This window comes from Bufo gargarizans, chromosome 8 (assembly GCF_014858855.1).
Source record: "Bufo gargarizans isolate SCDJY-AF-19 chromosome 8, ASM1485885v1, whole genome shotgun sequence".
Taxonomy (NCBI): domain Eukaryota; kingdom Metazoa; phylum Chordata; class Amphibia; order Anura; family Bufonidae; genus Bufo; species Bufo gargarizans.
The window spans coordinates 75,560,860-75,580,260 of NC_058087.1; the positions used below are offsets into that span (position 1 = coordinate 75,560,860).

At 40.2% G+C, this 19,401-nt stretch overlaps 1 protein-coding gene across 2 annotated transcripts in view; it reads right to left on the reverse strand.

The window, feature by feature from the left end:
- Positions 1–1,800: 1,800 nt before the first annotated feature.
- The window catches only part of LOC122945079 (queuosine salvage protein-like), a 42,709-nt gene continuing 25,108 nt past the window's right edge, over positions 1,801–19,401 (reverse strand). For both annotated transcript variants that reach the window (XM_044303930.1, XM_044303931.1), the window contains exons 3-6: positions 12,525–12,784; positions 11,555–11,750; positions 6,657–7,492; positions 1,801–2,309 (exon numbers count right to left, since the gene is read on the reverse strand). In XM_044303930.1, the coding sequence (XP_044159865.1) occupies positions 7,260–7,492; positions 11,555–11,750; positions 12,525–12,784 (689 nt within the window). In that variant the 3' untranslated portion in view covers positions 1,801–2,309; positions 6,657–7,259. The remainder of the gene's footprint in view (positions 2,310–6,656; positions 7,493–11,554; positions 11,751–12,524; positions 12,785–19,401) is intronic.

Below are 19,401 nucleotides of genomic sequence, written 5' to 3' on the forward strand. Positions count from 1 at the left end.
TTCACGGTTACTTTCCATTAAAGGGCTATTCCAATACTCGGACAAGAAACTGAGTCATTACACACAGAGCAACAGTACAACTCATACAACTCTAGGATCTATTAGACGGGTGGTTATTGTTCAAACTTTCATATAACCTTTATAGTTTCAGCAATTATTGTCATATGTAATAGTGTGCAGCAATCAAGTGAGCGATAAATCACTAGTTTTCCATGGTTTGGACAAACCTGCCTGACTCAAAGATTATCATTTGTTGCCGCCAAATCTCTTCATCTGATCAAAAATCTGCCAGTCGTTAACAGTGTAAATTCTAAAGAGGCGAATGAGCAACAATCACAAAGCGCAAACAGTGAAATGTAGCAATTGTTATTTTGTGTAACTAAATAAGGGACAATTATTATATTGACGTATCCATAAACCAGTTGATCTCCCTGCACTGGCGTGAGCCAGCTCGGGGCGTAAGTTATAGTAAATCCAGGCAGGCAGCGCAAAATCCCTCCTGATAAGCTCCACCCCTTTTTAGGGACTTCAGAAGAATGCGGAGAAGCTTAAAAAGTGACAAATTAATTGTTAAATTATGGCGTGTACCATAATTTGGAGGGTTTTTTAAAAACCTATAGTAAATGTCCCCTAATGTCTTCTGAACACAAACTACTTTCTAAATCATTGCATGCCGTTCAATATTGAAAAATATATCTGTCAGTCTAATAGGACCCTAATATTATATCTAAAGATGAGTGAATTTCATATTTTGAAATTCTTTCACGCTTCGTTTGGTGGTAAAAGCAGAATTGCGTTATGGCTTCCGTTACCATGGACCATAACGCAATTCTATGATGGAATGCATAACAGAATGCCTTTAGAGGCATTCCGTCATAATAGAAGTCTATAGGCTGCAAAACGGATCTGTCCTGTTTCCGTTATGCAGGGGAGTTCGCTCATCTCTAATTATATCCTACACATGGATTATTAACCTTTATTGCTTGAGCCTCACACATTATTTCCCAGTTAAAGCCTCCCATAACTCACAGTGCTGCAACTGAGAATGCTTGCCTAGCAGGCTGAAGTTAAGCTACAGGTCATAAACCTAGGCAGTGAGCAATAAATATCACATCTTGGGCCAGTAAATGCTAATAATGTGGAACATAAAAAATAAAATAAAAATGTATTACTATATATACTGTATATTAGAATACCCCTTTACAGGGGTTGTCCTAGCATGACAATTGATTACCTATCCATCTGATAGTTTGGGTCGGACTATCCTCGATCCTCCATTGATCATGAGAAAGGGGGTATCTAATCGACCAACTGATCATGAGAGAGGGGGGTCTGTGATATTTATCCCCCATGCGTTTCATGGTCAGGTTGTAAAAGCTGAGAAATAGATGGTCAGGTTGTAAAAGCTGAGAAATAGATGGTCAGGTTGTAACAGCTAAGAAATAGATGGTCAGGTTGTAACAGATGAAAAGTCATATTTGACCATTAACAGGAGTGCACCATGAGGACAATCAACTATTTAACTAGACATATTGTGACCTAAGCTATTATAACACCACACTAAATGTACAGGTAAACGGCATACTGTGGGTCTGGAAGGTCACCTACATCTTGGTTATTTAGTGTATTACTTTCTAAAGGTTACTGCATAGCATCTTGAGTAATATGACTAGTGTCACAAGTATGCCATTATAAAACCCCTCTGTTTATTTATCCCTAGTAGGAGATATTTTATTAGGAAATATGTAAAATTAGTACCAGTAATTCAACTACACACATAAAAAGAAAAACACACAAATATAATATGAACTATTGCATTTATTCTGTATACCCATTAAATCTTCAATACAAAATTCAGATCGAAGGAATGAAAACAACACAGAACCTGTTAAGACAACAGAAAAGCAGGCAGAAGTTGGGCTGAATGGAATCTCAATATGAAAAGGAAAACAATGAATTCACCAATACCTGAAACCAATGAAACTGCTCAGGTTGTGTCCCCTGGAAAACAATCCTATCACTTAAAGAGAAACGGTCACCATAAAATGCAATGCAATCTGCCGCCGGTGGAGCTAAGCAGATTGATATGTATTTTTTACTTTATAAGTGGGGGAAAAAAATGTCAGTATAAAGCGAATACTAATTAGGGCTTTCATTATGGAAGCACTCTTTAGTAAGGAGGAGGAGTGGCGAGTGTAGAGCTGCTATTGCTTGCTGTACTTACCGCTCCCTGGTCTTCTTCTAGGCGCCGCACTAACCTGTCCTGACTGCGTACAGTGTTGCTGTTCACTGAATCTTTTCCTATTAAACTATATATTATTCTGGATTTATATAGTTAAAGTGATGGGCGAGCACACTTCATTTGGATCATAGAATAAAATTTAATTAAATCACGATGTTCAAACGTAACGGTCCAATTAAATAAAATACAATAAAATACAATGTTAGTAACAAATAAATCTTACACGAATGAGGATAATAAATGGGGCAATTAATTCATGTGAACCCTTTAGGTCTAGTGTGACCAGAGTGCTAGACAGTGTCAGTGTCTTCTCAAATCCACAGATGTTCCAATGGTTTTGGATAGCATTAATCCAGCATCAATGTAGATGAATATATAAAGATGTCCAGAACAGTTCAATCTCTGGTCAACTAGTTAGCTCAGATTCGTTCAAAAAAAACACGTGTAGAAACGTTGGGTGCAGATCTTGTGCACCTATTATTAAATGGTGATAAACAGTCCCGTAGCTACTGTACTGACTTGGCTTTGTGAGTTAAATAACTCCTTACCTCCCTCGTTGTATGCGGTCGCTTGTAGTTGCTTTCAAACGTGAGTCGGGCAGCGCGGGATGCTTCCGGCGTCTTACTTCATTCAGCTGCAGCTGACTTACCCGAAGTCTCACGAGATTTCCAAGCGAAGTTTCCGTCCTCGAGGGAATACAGTATGTCTTTGGTATCGTTGCAATGAATATCAAAGTCCTGTGATCTAGTTGTATAGCATGGCCATGCTTAAGGTGCTTTTCTTACAGGTGTGCGATCCGGCCCATACGCGTTTCGGGAACACTCTTTCCCTTCATCAGTGGTCACGCCTCACCTGTTGACCTACTCCTTATATATCCTGGATAGCACCAAGAAATGGACAACTGGATTTCTTATTTCCTGAATTTTCATGCGTTATAATACATGCGTTTTTTGATGCGGTTTTTTTCTACTTATGCGTTTTTCAGCCCATACATTCAGATTGTCAGTCTGAACATAACTATGTAATCAGAATTAATAAAATCGATTGCATATGTGAGTTATGGAATTATTAAGTTCTCTTTGTCTATGGGATCATTCATATAGCATTCTATATTCCTCTGCTTCGGGTTCTAACCCTTTCATCAAAAATGAATAATAATAAAATATTAAGATTGGACCTTTTATTAAAAATAATAAAATAGAATATCAGATAACTCCGTAATGTAGTAACCAATTGTCAAAATTTTCCATTTTTATTCTTTACTAAGGATTTCAAGTGAGAAAACTAGACATAGGGATTGCCATTTTTCTAATGATTGATGTCATGTGAGGGTCTATGTAGTAAAGGGCTGGGGGCCCCCGTCCGAGTACAGGACGCTGTGCCGATCAACGGCCAAACAGCGGCCTGCAGTCAGTTGAGGGGCACCCAGCCTACAAAAACCCGAACAATTCCAGTTCTGCATTTAGACCCGCTGGTATCATTGTTCCAAATTCATATATGCGTCTCGATTCTAGTTTCGACATTTGTTTGATATAGTTGCCTCCTCGCCAATGTCTCTCTACCTTTTCCAGTGCCATGAAGATTAATTTAGAGGGGTCTTTATTATGTACGTCCCTGAAGTGTCTCGATAGACAATGTTTATCATACCCCTTTCTTATGTTGGCTACATGTTCTGCCAGTCTCGTTTTCATGGGACGTTTGGTTCTTCCTATATATTGTTTTTTACAGGGACACTGGATCAGGTAGAGGACACCGGTAGTGTTGCAAGTGAGGCAATCTTTTATTTCCCATTTATGTGTATTTTGGGTTGAGGAGATTGTGGTTGTTTTCTTGGGTGTAGGATTAATTTTACAAGCCATACACTTGCCACATTTAAAGAAGCCTGTAAGTTTCATCCAGGTCCCCATAATTGTATTTTCTTTTTTCTTTGATTTTACAGAGGGGGCTATCTTTAAACCTAGATTTGGGGCTCTAGTAAATGTCAGAGACGGTATATTTGGCAAGAGATGACCTATCACTCTATCTCCCTGAATATGATGCCAATGTGTTTGAATGATTTTTCGCATTTCCTTGTGTTTATTGTTAAAAGGAAGAATGATTCTAGTATTTAATGTTGTACTATCTGTTTTGGTTTCTATCTCGTTATCTTTCTTTGAGAAGAATGTTTGTCTATCTAAAATCTTTGTCTTCTCCAATGCTATATCCAAAATTTTTTCAGGGTAGTGTTTATCCAAAAATTCATTCTTCATTTTTAATGCTTCTATCTCAAAATCTTCGTCATAAGTGCAGTTTCTCTTAATCCTTCGAAACTGACCAAATGGGACATTTATCAACCAGTTGGGAAGGTGACAACTAGAATATTGTATGAAGCTATTTTTGGATATCGACTTAGAGAATGTATTACATATATATTTGTTGCCCACCTGTTTGATCTTTAAATCTAAAAATTCAGTTATTTCTGTAACATTCGAGGTGAACTTCAAATTTAATTGATTCTGATTGATATCATGCAAGAATATTTCAAGTTCTTCTTTACTATGTTTCCAGATGAAAATGATATCATCTATATATCTACGCCATAGGGCCAGATCCGCCCCTAGTTTGGGCCGAATGTAGTTGGCCTCCCATTCTGCCAAAAATAAATTGGCATAACTAGGGGCGAATCTGGTCCCCATGGCGGTACCTCGTTTTTGTAGGTAGAAGTTCCCCTCGAAATAAAAATAATTATGGGTTAGAATGTAATTAATTCCATCTATAATAAAATTAATATGTGCCTCATCTAATGTCTTGTCTTTCTTAAGTTGTTGTTTAATCGCTGATGTACCTTGTTGGTGGTCAATTATAGTATATAATGACTGTACATCCAGTGTACCCATAATCCAGTCGGGTTCCACTATTAGTTCCTCTAGAGTTTGTATAATATGGGTAGTATCTTTGATATAAGAGCTGGTCTTTTTCACAACTGGTTGTATCAATATATCTATATATTTTGATAAATTAGAGGATAATGACTCTATGCCCGAAACTATTGGTCTCCCTGGTGGTTTCTCCAGGGATTTATGGATTTTGGGGAGACAATAGAAGACAGGTAGTCTCCCTTGTGTCCCCAAAATAAAGTCATATTCTTGATTAGAGATTAATGATAATTCTAAACCTTTCTTACACAATCCTTTTAGTTCTAGATCAAATTCTGCCAACGGGTCTTTTTTGAGCCTCATGTAGATCTCTGTATCATTAAGTTGTCGGAGGCACTCCTCATTGTAGTCTATCGTATTCAATATGACTACCGCGCCCCCTTTATCAGCGGGGCGTATAGTGATAGCTTCATTTTTTTGGAATTCTTTAATGGCATTAAATTCCCGTTTGGTCAGATTTTTCCGACTTGAAGATCCTATTTTAATCTTGCGTACATCTGTTTCTACATTTTTATAAAAGGTAGACATTTCCACACTAATTTCATTCCTCGGAAATAGAGTTGATTTCTTTTTCAATAGAGGTTTGTCTACTTGCCCTATAGTGTCAGTACTTATTGTTGGGTTTTTTATAAAATGTTTCTTTAAACATAAGTTTCTTATATATTTCTGAATCCCTATGTAGACAGAAAATTTGTCCAATTGCTCAGTGGGGGCAAATTTCAGGCCCTTCTCCAATAAACTAATCTGTGGGTGAGTGAGGTTAATTGTGCTTAAATTTATTATTATTGTATCTTTCTGTGTTGTTGTTACTGTCTCCTGTGTTGTCTTGTTCTTCCTGTGACTTCTTCTTGTCTTCTTATTCCCTCTGTGTGTTCGTGTTGGTAATGATTGTGATGCTTCCTGTGATTCCTTAAAGGGTAAGTTACCTGTTCTCTTTCTTGAGTGTTGTGATAAGAATAATTTTCTACTGTTTGAGCCGGGTAGTGATGTTTGTGTCTCAAGTTGTATTGGTGTGTCGGTGATGTTTGATTGTGTATAGGAGATGTACGTTCTTTGCGTCTCATCCTGGTTCTGTGATGTGCTGGAGATATTCAGCACATATATTCAGGAGATATTCATCTACATTGATGCTGGATTAATGCTATCCAAAACCATTGGAACATCTGTGGATTTGAGAAGACACTGACACTGTCTAGCACTCTGGTCACACTAGACCTAAAGGGTTCACATGAATTAATTGCCCCATTTATTATCCTCATTCGTGTAAGATTTATTTGTTACTAACATTGTATTTTATTGTATTTTATTTAATTGGACCGTTACGTTTGAACATCGTGATTTAATTAAATTTTATTCTATGATCCAAATGAAGTGTGCTCGCCCATCACTTTAACTATATAAATCCATTTTGCTTTAGAGGGAGGGTGTCCCTCATTTTGGGCTAGCAGCACCTGTTCCTGAGTTCCGTCCACAGTGAGCCACCGCCTTACTTTATACACCTATATATTATTCTGCTCAGCATCTCCTGTTCTATGACATGCTGCCTACATGTGCCACTGATTGGGGCGTGTAAATAAATCTTCTGATCCATTGGGGACAGGAAGCGGAGGAGAGGGAAGCTTAGTGCTCAAACAGGAGTACCAGTGACAGGCGAGTCTTTTTTTTTTTTAAACCCTGCCTGTAATTATGTATTGGAGAACCCCTGTTTCAACTTTTTTAATCTACAAATATACAGCTTCACATTTAGACTTTGCACTATTTGATCATAAAATGGCATTTTATATTTGGAGTTAAAGGTGAAATAACAGCAGCTCTTCAAATGCCACAGAGACTAGCATTAACAAGCACTTATTTTGCTTCTACACTCTATGCCGACATACAGGAATGGAACACAGACCCAACGTCGCCAAATTCACAACCCCTTGGATGGATAATTGGAAACCAGTGCTCAAGTATATTCTAAGCTATGTGTCAAGTTGGAATATGTATCTTTTTACACAATCTATATTTCGGGTGCAATTAGGCATCACATCAATAACCAACTGCAGTAATACAGTATGATTAAATGCTACTACTGGTTAGTGTTTTTTGTGTGTATCTGGTTAATAGTAGATACACCTAACCCTGTGAAAAGGAACTTCTTTAATTGCCTCCCGATAATCTCGAGCATAATCCCACAGGAAGTGATCGATCAAGACAGGATTAATTTCATTGCTCATTTTTTCCCCATTCTTCTCAAATAGTTCCCTCAGGTGGTCACAGACAAGTTCAACGGCCCAAATTGAACAGCCACGGATCTCCATCTCTTCACGATCTCCATTTTTGAAAAGCCAATCTACAAGTAAATTAGGACATATATGACTATTTTTGCAAAAAAACAGAGGTCATCAACTAGCAACTTGCTGAATACTATTCAGTACTACTGGAAACAGGCATTTAATGCTAGAATCTGCCATGTCCTTTCCAGGTTATGTAAGGCTCAAAGGAGTTGCTACGGTTTTTCTTACTAATGACCTATCCTTAGAATAGGTCACCAATATCGAATCGGGTGAGGTCCCACTCCCAAACCACCTGCCAATCAGCCATTTTCCAGCTACAGAAACAGGCACCAGAACTAGGACCACTACACAGTGGACACTTCTGGCGCAGTAATTAGTAGGGGTGCTGGGAGTCAGACCCCTGCCAATCTTATACTGATGTCCTATCTTAAGGATAGGTTTCAATAAATAAGTATCTACAAAAAATCTAGATGTGAGTAGCTGGACATAACAAAAATTAACTCCCTCACATTGCAAATCTGGGTAATTATGCAGCAACTTTGATGAGAGGCTGTCACCACAAAATTCACTGTTAAACCAGGCACACTGCCTTTTAGGGCTAGCTCCTATGAATGTAATGATGCCTTTCACTTAGCAATCAATTGCTTCATTCTGGAGAAAAAAATACCTTTAATCCATATGCAAACAAGCAGTTAAGTGCAGCAAGAGCGGATACAAGCCACTTTATGCACCCTTCCTCCTCTGTCATCTTTTTAATTGATAGGGCCAGGTTTCTGCATAGTCATCTTGCCTGGCCCTGTCAATCAGGAGAAGAAAGGGCTGAGCTACTCCTACAAGGCATTGTGCCCGATTTAACAGTAAGTTTCCTGGTGGGTCGAGGATCTGTTTGAAGAGCCTGCATCACTCGTGTGACTGTGTGGTGTCTTTTCACTGTTTAACTGCTCACTGTCTAACTTCTAGCGTTGCTGCAGTGTAATTACAACTGCTTGTCCCATTCAAGTGGCAGTGAGCTTTACAAAACTTTTTACATGTCATAAAGACATATCAAAAATTTTGATTGGTGGGGGTTTTAGTTCTGAGACCTCCACTGATCACTAGAACGAGGAGAGAGAGGTGCTCACATAACACGATCTCTATCTGCTGCAGGAGACAGAATCAAATCAGGTCTTTAGACTTTCTATTGAGCCCATCCCTGTAGTGAGGATAGCGCACTATGGCTATCAAAAGTTTTTTTTGAAAGTTCCGTGACCCGTTAAAGCTCCAAATTTTTTTACAAAAATTGGCACAGGTATAAAAGAAAAAAATATTCACCCTAAGAATATGCCAGTCCAAATGGTGAAATTTTTCTGAGGAGATCCAGGTATCTGAAAGAGGCTGGACAGATTTGAGGGCCTATCTGCAAGACCCCTCCCCATACCGGACCTGTGAAGGAAAGCATGCAAACCTGTTTCCCAACACTGCATTCTGGCTCCATCAGTTCCCTGCTGCCATTGACGAGTTCTGCTCTCTGTAAACTTCTGGTTTCATGAGAGCTCACGTGTGCCGCTGCAGTGGTGAGATGTTCCTCATGCATCACGTGATCCAGTGACGGGACACATGGGAGACATATCAATACTCAAACGTGACCCCTGTCAAACTGAAAGTTTGAGTCAGGACAGGAGCGCATCAATGGCCCTGCTGCCAGTCCAAATGAGCTGGAACCCAGCAGCAGGGAGCAGACATGTATGCTTCTCTCCGCAGGTCCTGCAAAAGGGCCTACAAAGTTGGATAACCCTTAAAGGGTCTTGAAAGGGTTAAAAGGTCTTACCAGCTTTTATAGAGTGTGTGTGTATATATATATATATATATATATATATATATACACACACATATACACACACTGAACAAAAATATAAATGCAACACTTTCGGTTATGCTCCCATTTTGCATGAGCTGAACATTTTCTACATACACAAAAGACACATTACTCTCAAATATTGTTCACAAATCTGTCTAAATATGAGTTAGTGAGCACTTCTCCTTTGCCGAGATAATCCTTCCCACCTCACAGGTGTGGCCTATCAAGGTTCTGATTAGACAGCATGAATATTGCACAGGTGTGCCTTAGACTGCCCACAATAAAAGACCACTCTGAAATGTGCACCTTGATCACTCAGCACAATGCCACAGATGTCGCAACATTTGAGGGAGCGTGCAATTGGCATGCTGACTGCAGGAATGTCTACCAGAGCTGTTACCTGTGCAAGTAATGTTCATTTCTTTACCATAAGCCGTCTCCAAAGGCGTTACAGAGAATTTGGCTGTACATTCAACCAGCCTCACAACCGCAGACCACACCAGCCCAGGACCTCCACATCCGGCATGTTCACCTCCATGATCGTCTGAGACCAGCCACCCAGACAGCTGCAGCAACAATCAGTTTGCATAACTAAAGATTTTCTGCACAAACTGTCAAAAACCATCTCAGGGAAGCTCATCTGCATGCTCGTCGTCCTCATCGGGGACCGGACTTGACTGCAGTTCGTTGTCGTCTTGAGTGGGCAAATGCTCACATTGGATGGCGTCTGGCATGTCGGAGAGGCGTTCTGTTCACGGATGAGTCCCAGTTTTCACTGTTCAGGGCAGATGGCGGACAGTGTGTGTGGCGTCGTGTGAGTGAGCCCATGGTGGCATGGTATGGGTAGGCGTACTATGAGAGAGGCGCCCGCCCCAGCCACATGCTAAGTCCCCGTGCAGTCGCAGAGCCCAGATATAATGGTCTGGTAAGGTAAGGCTTGGTGCAGGGGGCGTGTGCACATCTGACGTATCTGAACACTCCCACATGGATGATGCCAGTGGAGCGTCAGAGGCAACTTACAGGCCGTTCATTGGCTACTTGCATCTATCTGATACTCACCTTCCAGTACACTCTAAAGTGATTGGTCTTGGTAACACCCCTCCAATTACGTGACTGCCTGTTTAAAGGTCCTCAAACAGCGTTTCATTCAATTCTGTCCATTACCCCTGATGAAGCCAGATTAGCTGGCGAAACATGTTGGGGGACAGTCTCATGTTTTAGGTTCTGATATCTTTGTCAGTGTCAGCCTTCAGTAAGATTGCTATAGAAAGTCTTCAACACATTTAGTGTCTGCATGTGGAATCCCAGTTCTAGCATGGCCAGCATACTCACCAGACATGTCACCCTTTGAGCATGTTTGGGATGCTCTGGATCGGCGTATACGACAGCGTGTTCCAGTTCCTGCTAATATTCTGCAACTTCGCACAGATATTGAAGAGGAGTGGACCAACATTCCACAGGCCACAATCAACAACCTGATCAGCTCTATGCGATGGAGATGTGTTGCACTGCATGAGGCAAATGGTGGCCACACCAGATACTGACTGGTTTTCTGAACCCCTCCTCCGGTAGGGCAAAACTATGCACATTTCAGAGTGGCCTTTTATTGTGGGAATTCTAAGGCACACCTGTGCAATATTCATGTTAATCAGCACCTTGATATGTCACACCTGTAAGATGGGATGGATTATCTCGGCAAAGGAGAAATGCTCACTAACACAGATTTAGACAGATTTGTGAACAATATTTGAGAGTAATGGGTCTTTTGTGTATGTAGAAAATGTTTCAGATCTTTGAGTTCAGCTCATGCAAAATGGGAGCAAAACCGAAAGTGTTGCGTTGATATTTTTGTTCAGAGAGTGTGTGTGTGTGTGTGTATATATATATATATATATATCAGGGCAGTACACCTTGTTTCTCAGTTCAAGAAAGGAGTGCCAGCAGTACAAACTTGACCGCAGTAAAACGCAGCACATCCAAATGGTGAAAAATGTGTGGTCCTTTATTCACCCATGCATTGAATGGGTGAATTGCTGGGACCGTTCTCAAGTGTATGTGTGTATATATATATATATATATATATATATATATACACACACACACACACTTGCACACTTGTTTGGGTGAATACAATGCATTTGATAACACACATTTGCATCTAATTATATAGAGACCAGGGATGGTAAGTAATGCTTCTTTTATTATTTTTTCCACATTACCATCCCCCTTTGGGCAAGGTTATGCCTAACTTGAACACCTAAGCTTAGTGCAGTATACAAACCTTCTTTCAGCTTTTTAAGTAGATCTTCTGAATATCTCATAGTACCAAAATGGACGAGGGCTTGTGGAATCCTGTAGTCAGCGAACATGGTTATTTTATCAATGTCATGGAAGCAGCCATCATTTTGTCCTTCCAGTACTCCCCAGGTATCACCTACAAGAATCTGAGCCCGCTTGTAGAAAGTTACCTTCTGACCCTAGAAGTGGAAAAGGACATTAGAATAAAATGCTATGCCAACTACAAGAGTATAAGTATTGATTTTATGGGCATATCTCTAGTTACCAAAAACTTACTATAAATATTACCTTTGTGTGCTTTTGTGAACAAGAAAAAAAAAATTGCACAATCAGCTAAATTCATTATGTCAATAAAGGTATATCTGTAGTGAGGGTAAAACTATGGCACTGAACCAATGAGATAAAAGTCATACAAATTGGTTCAATCAATAAATAACTGGAGGATCAAAGCTTACCAGCTGCTACTTAGAACATCAAGGGCACCAGAGGACAATTAAACTTATCGAGTTACCGTAATCGCATGTTCACACTGGTCACTCTGCCTTGAGAAATGTAATTAAAAGTCAGCAAAAAATAAATAAAAAAAACACAGCTTGCATAGCAAAAAAAAAAAAAAGCCCTCACAAGGCTCTGTAGACAGCAATTTTATGAATTTTTTATGAATTTTTCCTTGTTTTCCAATACAAGCTATAGTAAATTAAATGGTGCCATTTAACAAAACAACTTGTCCCGCAAAAAAACAAGCCCTCATATGGTTGTGAATGGAAAACTAAAATAAATTATGGCTCTAGAAATACAGGGAGGAAAAAGGCAAAAAGGAAAAAAATAAAAAGTAGGCTGTGTCCTGGATGGGTTAAATTGCCAATATCTCCTCACAATGGTAGTGTTATCTAATGTGTGATAATGTGTAACTTCGCTTGAGAATTTAAATTAACAATATACTGTTTTGTAACCTGGAAGACGCCTTCATCCCTGTAGGATGGGAAATTATCCACAACCAGCTGCATCAGTTTCACTGCACTTCTGTCACTCATTTTCAAACAGTTTAGAAAAGAGCCTCCAAATTTCTCCAGGAGAATCTTTCCAGTCTGATGAAGGATCTCCAGACGTTCCTCAATCATTGGGATAGGATAATCAGAGTCACTACGCAGCACATGCGTCAGCTGGTCCATGGTTATGTTAGAATAATAAGAGGCAGTGGTGAGGGGTATTCCTGCAAAGAAAAAGGTGAGACAGAAAAAAAGAGAAACAAATGTTGATTATGAAATTTGTCAGTCTGAACATCTATAGCTAATGGTGACATTGAGCTTGTGTGAGGTACACTTTAGCAGCACTGTATGCCGTAGTAGTTAGCCACACAAATCTAAAAAATATAACAAAAAAGGATATGTTTTTGTGTTACCTCTTTCTTGCCGAGTTCATTGGTGTGCCACAGGACATGCCTGCTGCCCCTAGAAGGCACACACTAAGCTAGTGTTAGCTCCTCTTACTGCTATACCCTGTCCTGCACGCATGGAGCTACGGTTTGTACGCAAACAGTAGGAGCAGCCAGCAAGAAAACAAACATGAGAGTCGTCAGAACCTAGGAACCAACGACCTGTTCATAAACTACCAATGAAAAAACTCCTAAAGAAGAAAACCAAACATGAAGGATTTGCTGAGAGCTGTGCCCCCCACTAAACTCAGCGAGAAAAAGATTTTACACACAAAAATGGTTTCCTTTTTTTCATTTGTGTCATTAAGGGACACAGGACTGTGAGATGTTCAAAAGCAGTCCCTGGGGAGGGAGGAATAGACCCAATCAAATAAAATCACACTGTCGAATGCCTAAAGTATTGTGTACCATTTAACAGCCTTACATCTCTTTAAGAGCAGATTTTTATGATGCACAGTCTAAGAGGCATCAGCTGCCCTGGTGGAATGAGCTGTGACTCAAAATAGGGGTGTCCTGCAGTAGGCCTCCCTGATGGCCAGTCGGGTTCAACCCAGGCCGTCATGCAGGAAGGGACGAAGGAAGGATTCTTTTTTGCTCCTGCCGAAACACCTTCTCCATGTGTTGGAGAAGTGCCAAAAGGACTGGAAACGAGGGCCCGATTGGTCCCGTTTTGGGGCATGCGAGTACTCTTCCCTCTCGTAATCTTGGAGATAATCTCATCCAATCTGGGACCAAAAGTGGGGAACCAGAAAAGAGGACACTGATAAGTGATTGGAAGTTAAATCAGAAGCCCAAACCTTGAGCCTGAGAGCCCTGCCCATAGAGGCATTTAGAGGAGTAGAAACAACAAATCGCATGCCGACATCAAGAGAAGCCTGTCAGAACTATTGGATCTGAAAGGAATCCATCTTATGAAGGCTTATGTAGATTACAATATAGACTGATATATGTGCTGTATGGGAGTCATCTTGTCTGGTCTTTAATAGAGCAAAATTAGTTCAAACTTTTTGAGACAAAAATAAATAAATTAAAATCACTAACTTCGAGATTAAGGATCTTTGCAGAAATGTTTGCATAAGTATTCTCTTGAGAGAAGGGGGTTTAACACGTATCTTATGACTTCATGCCTTTACAGAGACGTATCATAAAATGCTGTCTGTAGATAGGTAACCAAGTAGAAATGTGCTGAGTTTTAGTTTATTCTCAGTGAATAGAAAGAGGATCTAATTTTACTATTTTTTTGTAATTAATCATCATGTGAATGGATTTTGTTTTTTATACAGTCCTGATCAAAAGTTTAAGACCACTTGAAAAATGGCAAAAAAATCTTATTTTACATTGTTGGATCTTAACAAGGTTCCAAGTAGAGCTTCAACATGCAATAAGAAGAAATGAGAGTGAGACAAAACATTTTTTGAGCATTCAATTAATTGAAAATAACGATTAAACTGAAACAGGCTGCTTTTCAGCTGATCCAAATTTTAGGACCACATGCCTTTAAAAGGCCAAATCTGTGCAAAGATGTGGATTCTTTGTCATTTTCTGTCAGGTAGTCACACGTGATGGCAAAGGCAAAAAACTCTGCCTTTTAAAACATGGTCGGGTTGTTGAACTGCATAAGCAGGGTCTCTCACAGCGCGGCATTGCTGCTGAGGTGGGACGCAGTAAGACAGCCAGAGCTTCCAATTGGCTGTCCGTCAAGACACTGGACGATCCTCGACCCAAATTAAGGCCCTTTACTGGTGCTGACTGCAGCCCCATAACCATCAGACGGCATCTGAGACTGAAGGGCTTCAATAACAAAAAAAGGCTTCAAAGATCTCGTCTCCTTGAACGCCACAGAACTGCTCGTTTGGACTTTGCAAGAGAGCACCAAACATGGGACATTCAAAAGGTGGAACAAAGCTTTATTCTGTCGAGAAAAAAAATTAACCTTGATGGTGCTGATGGTTTCCAACGTTACTGGCATGACAAGCAGATCCCACCTGAGATGTTTTCTACGTGCCACAGTGGAGGGGGCGCCATAATGGTCTGGGGTGCTTTTTCCTTCAGTCGAACAATGGAGCTTCAGGAAGTGCAGGGGCATCAAACGGCCGCTGGCTATGTCCAGATGTTGCAGAGAGCATTCCTCATGACTGAGGGCCCTCGTCTGTGTGGTAACAACTGGGTTTTTCAACAGGACAATGCTACAGTACACAATGCACGCAGGACAAGGGACTTCTTCCAGGAGAATAACATCACTCTTTTGGCCCATCCTGCGTGTTCCCCTGATCTAAATCTAATTGAGAACCTTTGGGGATGGATGGCAAGGGAAGTTTACAAAAATGGACAACAGTCCCAGACAGTAGATGGCCTTCGTGCGGCAGTCTTCACCACTTGGAGAAATGTTCCCACTCACCTCATGGAAACGCTTGCACCAAGTATGCCGAAACGAATTTTGGAAGTGATAAACAACAACGGCGGAGCTACTCATTACCGAGTTCATGTTTGGAAGTTGGATTTCTGTTTTTTTTTGGGGGGGGGGGGGGGAGTTGGGGGTGTGGTCCTAAACTTTTGATCAGCTGAAAAACAGCCTGTTTCAGTTTATTCATTGTTTTCATTAAATTGAATGCTCAAAAAATGTTTTGTTTTGTCTCACTCCCATTTCTTCTTGTTGCATGATGAAGCTCTACTTGGAACCTTGTTAAGAACCTTTTGATCAGGACTGTATGATGTGTTCCAAATTTGAATGTTTTAAATAACTAAAAAGAACTTAAAGAAATTAAGAGAAAGACACAAACTTTTTACATAGACCTCCAGTGCAATCTATTGGTGGGGTTGAAGTAAGACATGAGTTGCGAAATAGATGGGGGAGTGACACAAATGATGTCACTAGTTATTGATTACCCAACCAATCCCATTCCAAAATTTATAAAAAGAGAGAATGAGCTGATAGATGGGATCCTCATCCTCATCACTTTATTAATCCATCCAAGGAACAACTCACTACAGCAAGGAGAATAAGAGAGGAGGGAATAGGACTAGACTATACTACATTCCTGAACCTTGATTTCTTACAGGCCGATTCTTTGGTATAGTATAAAGTTCTATTTGTATTTTAGGAAATTAGTTAATCATATCCATATATATATTATATCAATCATATCCTGTGTGAAGGATCTAGACTGAATTGGGGTGATTGTACCTGCAGTATCAATGATTCAACGATACTCTCTATAGTCTAGGGAGGGATATATATATATATATTTATATATACTGTTGATATATATTTACATGTCACTGTATCATCTCCGAAGAACTGATTTCAGTTCTAGTCATTTATATGGAAATGAAATATGGTGAAAACCTAACTCCGTTTTAATCTGAAACATCTGTTGGTTGGGAGAAATCAGGTGTAAATGTTTTTTTGGAATATTTGTTTCCAGTTATTATTCCGATATCAAATTAATGTAATTATTATTTTTATATTCTATAGGTTATTGTTTTTTTCTTAATTGAGTATCATTGTTTATTACCATTTTATTGTCACCGATTTTATATTTTATTCTATTTGCACTGAATTATTATGAATATATATATTTTGTATACCTGTTTCTTTTGTCTTCAACTCAGCGCAGATAAAAAGAGCTCTGCTAAGCTCTTATTTTGTTTATGAAAATAAGTTGGAATCTCCTTGATTATAGATCCTGACTTGTTTACATAAATAAAAGACTGTTTTTCAGAAGCAGAATAAATATTCTGACAAGCCTCACAAAGATATTTCCCCGCATGGGAAATCTCTAAAGCCAGAGATTCTAGATATTCTTGAGGCATCCCAGACAAAATATCATGGTGGAGCCAAAGAGCCTATTCTGTAGATTTGGCAAAATAGTCAAGGAAACGGTCCACAGAGTGATGGAAAATGAGCCATCCACCATAGGAATAGTAAGTAGTGTGTGCAGTGAGGTGCACACTAGGAAAGAAAACACACTTGGAAACCAAGTCCTCAGAAAAGGGCTACAAAAGTTCCAGGTGCTTTAAAGGGGCAAACATCTATCTGTATGGGCCCATGCATTAGAAAGGACATCATCAAAATCAGAGCTTGGAGAAAAAAAAACATAGGGATGTGCCGGGACTGGGGAGGCGACTCTGTCCTGGGTCTTTTGCAGTGTGGTCTTCCTTGTGTGGGGTCCTCAGAGACTTGTAGGAGGGGACTTGGTCAACTGACCAGCTCATAAGACCCAGCATGGACTGAGAGACCTTGGTAAGGTCAGCAACTAGTGAAGACAGAGCACAGGCCCATTCTGTTCCAGCGGGGTCAGTGCAAGAGGAAACCAGCTCAGGTGGTGGTGGGGCTACGGAGAACCTGGGAGTGCAGAACGCAGACCAAAGGGGGTCTGGTTGGCCATGGTCAAACTTGAAATTACATTTTACACTGACTGGACACACTACTAACTGATAAAACCCAGTTGGCAATTCATTCATAAACTTCTAGGAATAATAGAAGAGGGGCACAAGATACAATTATAAGAAAATATGCTCCTGAATTTTTATTTTGTAGTGAATGCAAGCAGTTATTAAAACAGGAAGTATGACAGGACAATTTTCTTGATAAAATCTGCGTTCACATAAGACATCTCATGAATCTACAGTCCCTTGCAAAAGACTTTTTACGGATTTTGTTACATTACAGCCTTAAATTCAATGTTTTGTTAATCTGAATTTTATGTGATGGATCAGAACACAATAGTCTAAGTTGGTGAAGTGAAATGAGAAAAATATGTAAATAAAACTACTGTTTAGAAATTGAAAACAGAAAATTGTCCTGTGCGTATGTATTCACCCCCTTTGTTAGGAAGCCCATAAAAAGCTCTGGTGCAACCAATTACCTTTAGAAGTCACATAATTAGTGAAATGATGTCTACCTGTGTGCAATCTAAGTGTCACATGATCTGACATTACATATACACACCTTTTTTGAAAGGCCCTAGAGGCTGCAACACCTAAGCAAGAGGCATCACTAAACAAACACTGCTATGAAGACCAAGAAACTCTCCAAACAAGTAAGGGACAGTGTTGTTGAGAAGTACAAGTCAAGGGTAGGTTATAAAAAAATATCCAAATCTTTGATGATCCCCAGGAGCACCATCAAATCTATCATAACCAAATGGAAAGAACATGGCACAACAGCAAATCTGCCAAGAGACGGCCGTCCACCAAAACTCACGGACCGGGCAAGGAGGGCATTAATCAGAGAGGCAGCACAGAGACCTAAGGTAACCCTGGAGGAGCTTCAGAGTTCCACAGCAGAGACTGGAGTATCTGTACTTAGGACGACAATAAGCCGTACGCTCCATAGAGTTGGGCTTTATGGCAGAGTGGCCAGAAGAAAGCCATTACTTTCAGCTAAAAACAAAAGGGCACGTTGTGGGTTTGCGAAAAAGCATGTGGGAGACTCCCAAAATGTATGGAAGGTGCTCTGGTCTGATGAGATTAAAATTTAACTTTTTGGCCATCAAAGAAAAAGCTATGTCTGGTGCAAACCCAACACATAACATCACCTGAAGAACACCATCCCCACATTGAAACATGGTGGGGATGTTTTTCAGCAGCCGGGACTGGAAAACTGGTCAGAGTTGAGGGAAAGATGGATGGTGCTAAATACTGGGATATTCTTGAGCAAAACCTGTAACACTCTGTGCGTGATATGAGTCTAGGACGGAGGGTCACCTTTCAGCAGGACAATGACCCCAAACACATTGCTAAAGCAACACTTGAGTGGTTTAAGGGGAAACATGTAAATGTACTTGGAATGACCTAGTAAAAGCCCAGATCTCAATCCAATAGAAAATCTGTGGTCAGACTGCTGTTTACAAGTGCAAACCATCCAACTTGAAAGAGCCCTTCAAAGTTGTGGGCATGTTCTGTGAATTAAATGATGCAAATCCTCAAACAATCCATGTTAATTCCAGGTTGTTAGGCACCAAAATACAAAAAAAAGTCAAAGTCAAGGGGGTGAATACTTTTGCAAGGCACTGTACATCTGTTAAGACTTTAAGGATCAATCCAATAGTCAACAAGAAGTGTTACAGCTGAAACATGACTGCAGTGTCGGACTGGGGTACCTAGGGCCCACCAGTAAAAATTTTGGGGGGGGGGGGGGGGGGGGGTGCCCACCCTACAGATAGATTATTTATTATATTTGAATGTAACAAGTTTGTTATATGAACATAGGCTGGTTAAGGTGCTGTACATTGAATATATGTCTGTAGTGCAGGAAGTCTACTGTGTTATGTGCCACTTGTGCAGGGGGTGGGAGACTAGGGGCCCACCTTGCTCAGGGGCCCACCGGGGGTTTCCCCTGTACCCCTGTGGGCCAGTCCGAGCATGCATGTCTGTGTATGGGTGCCCACAGC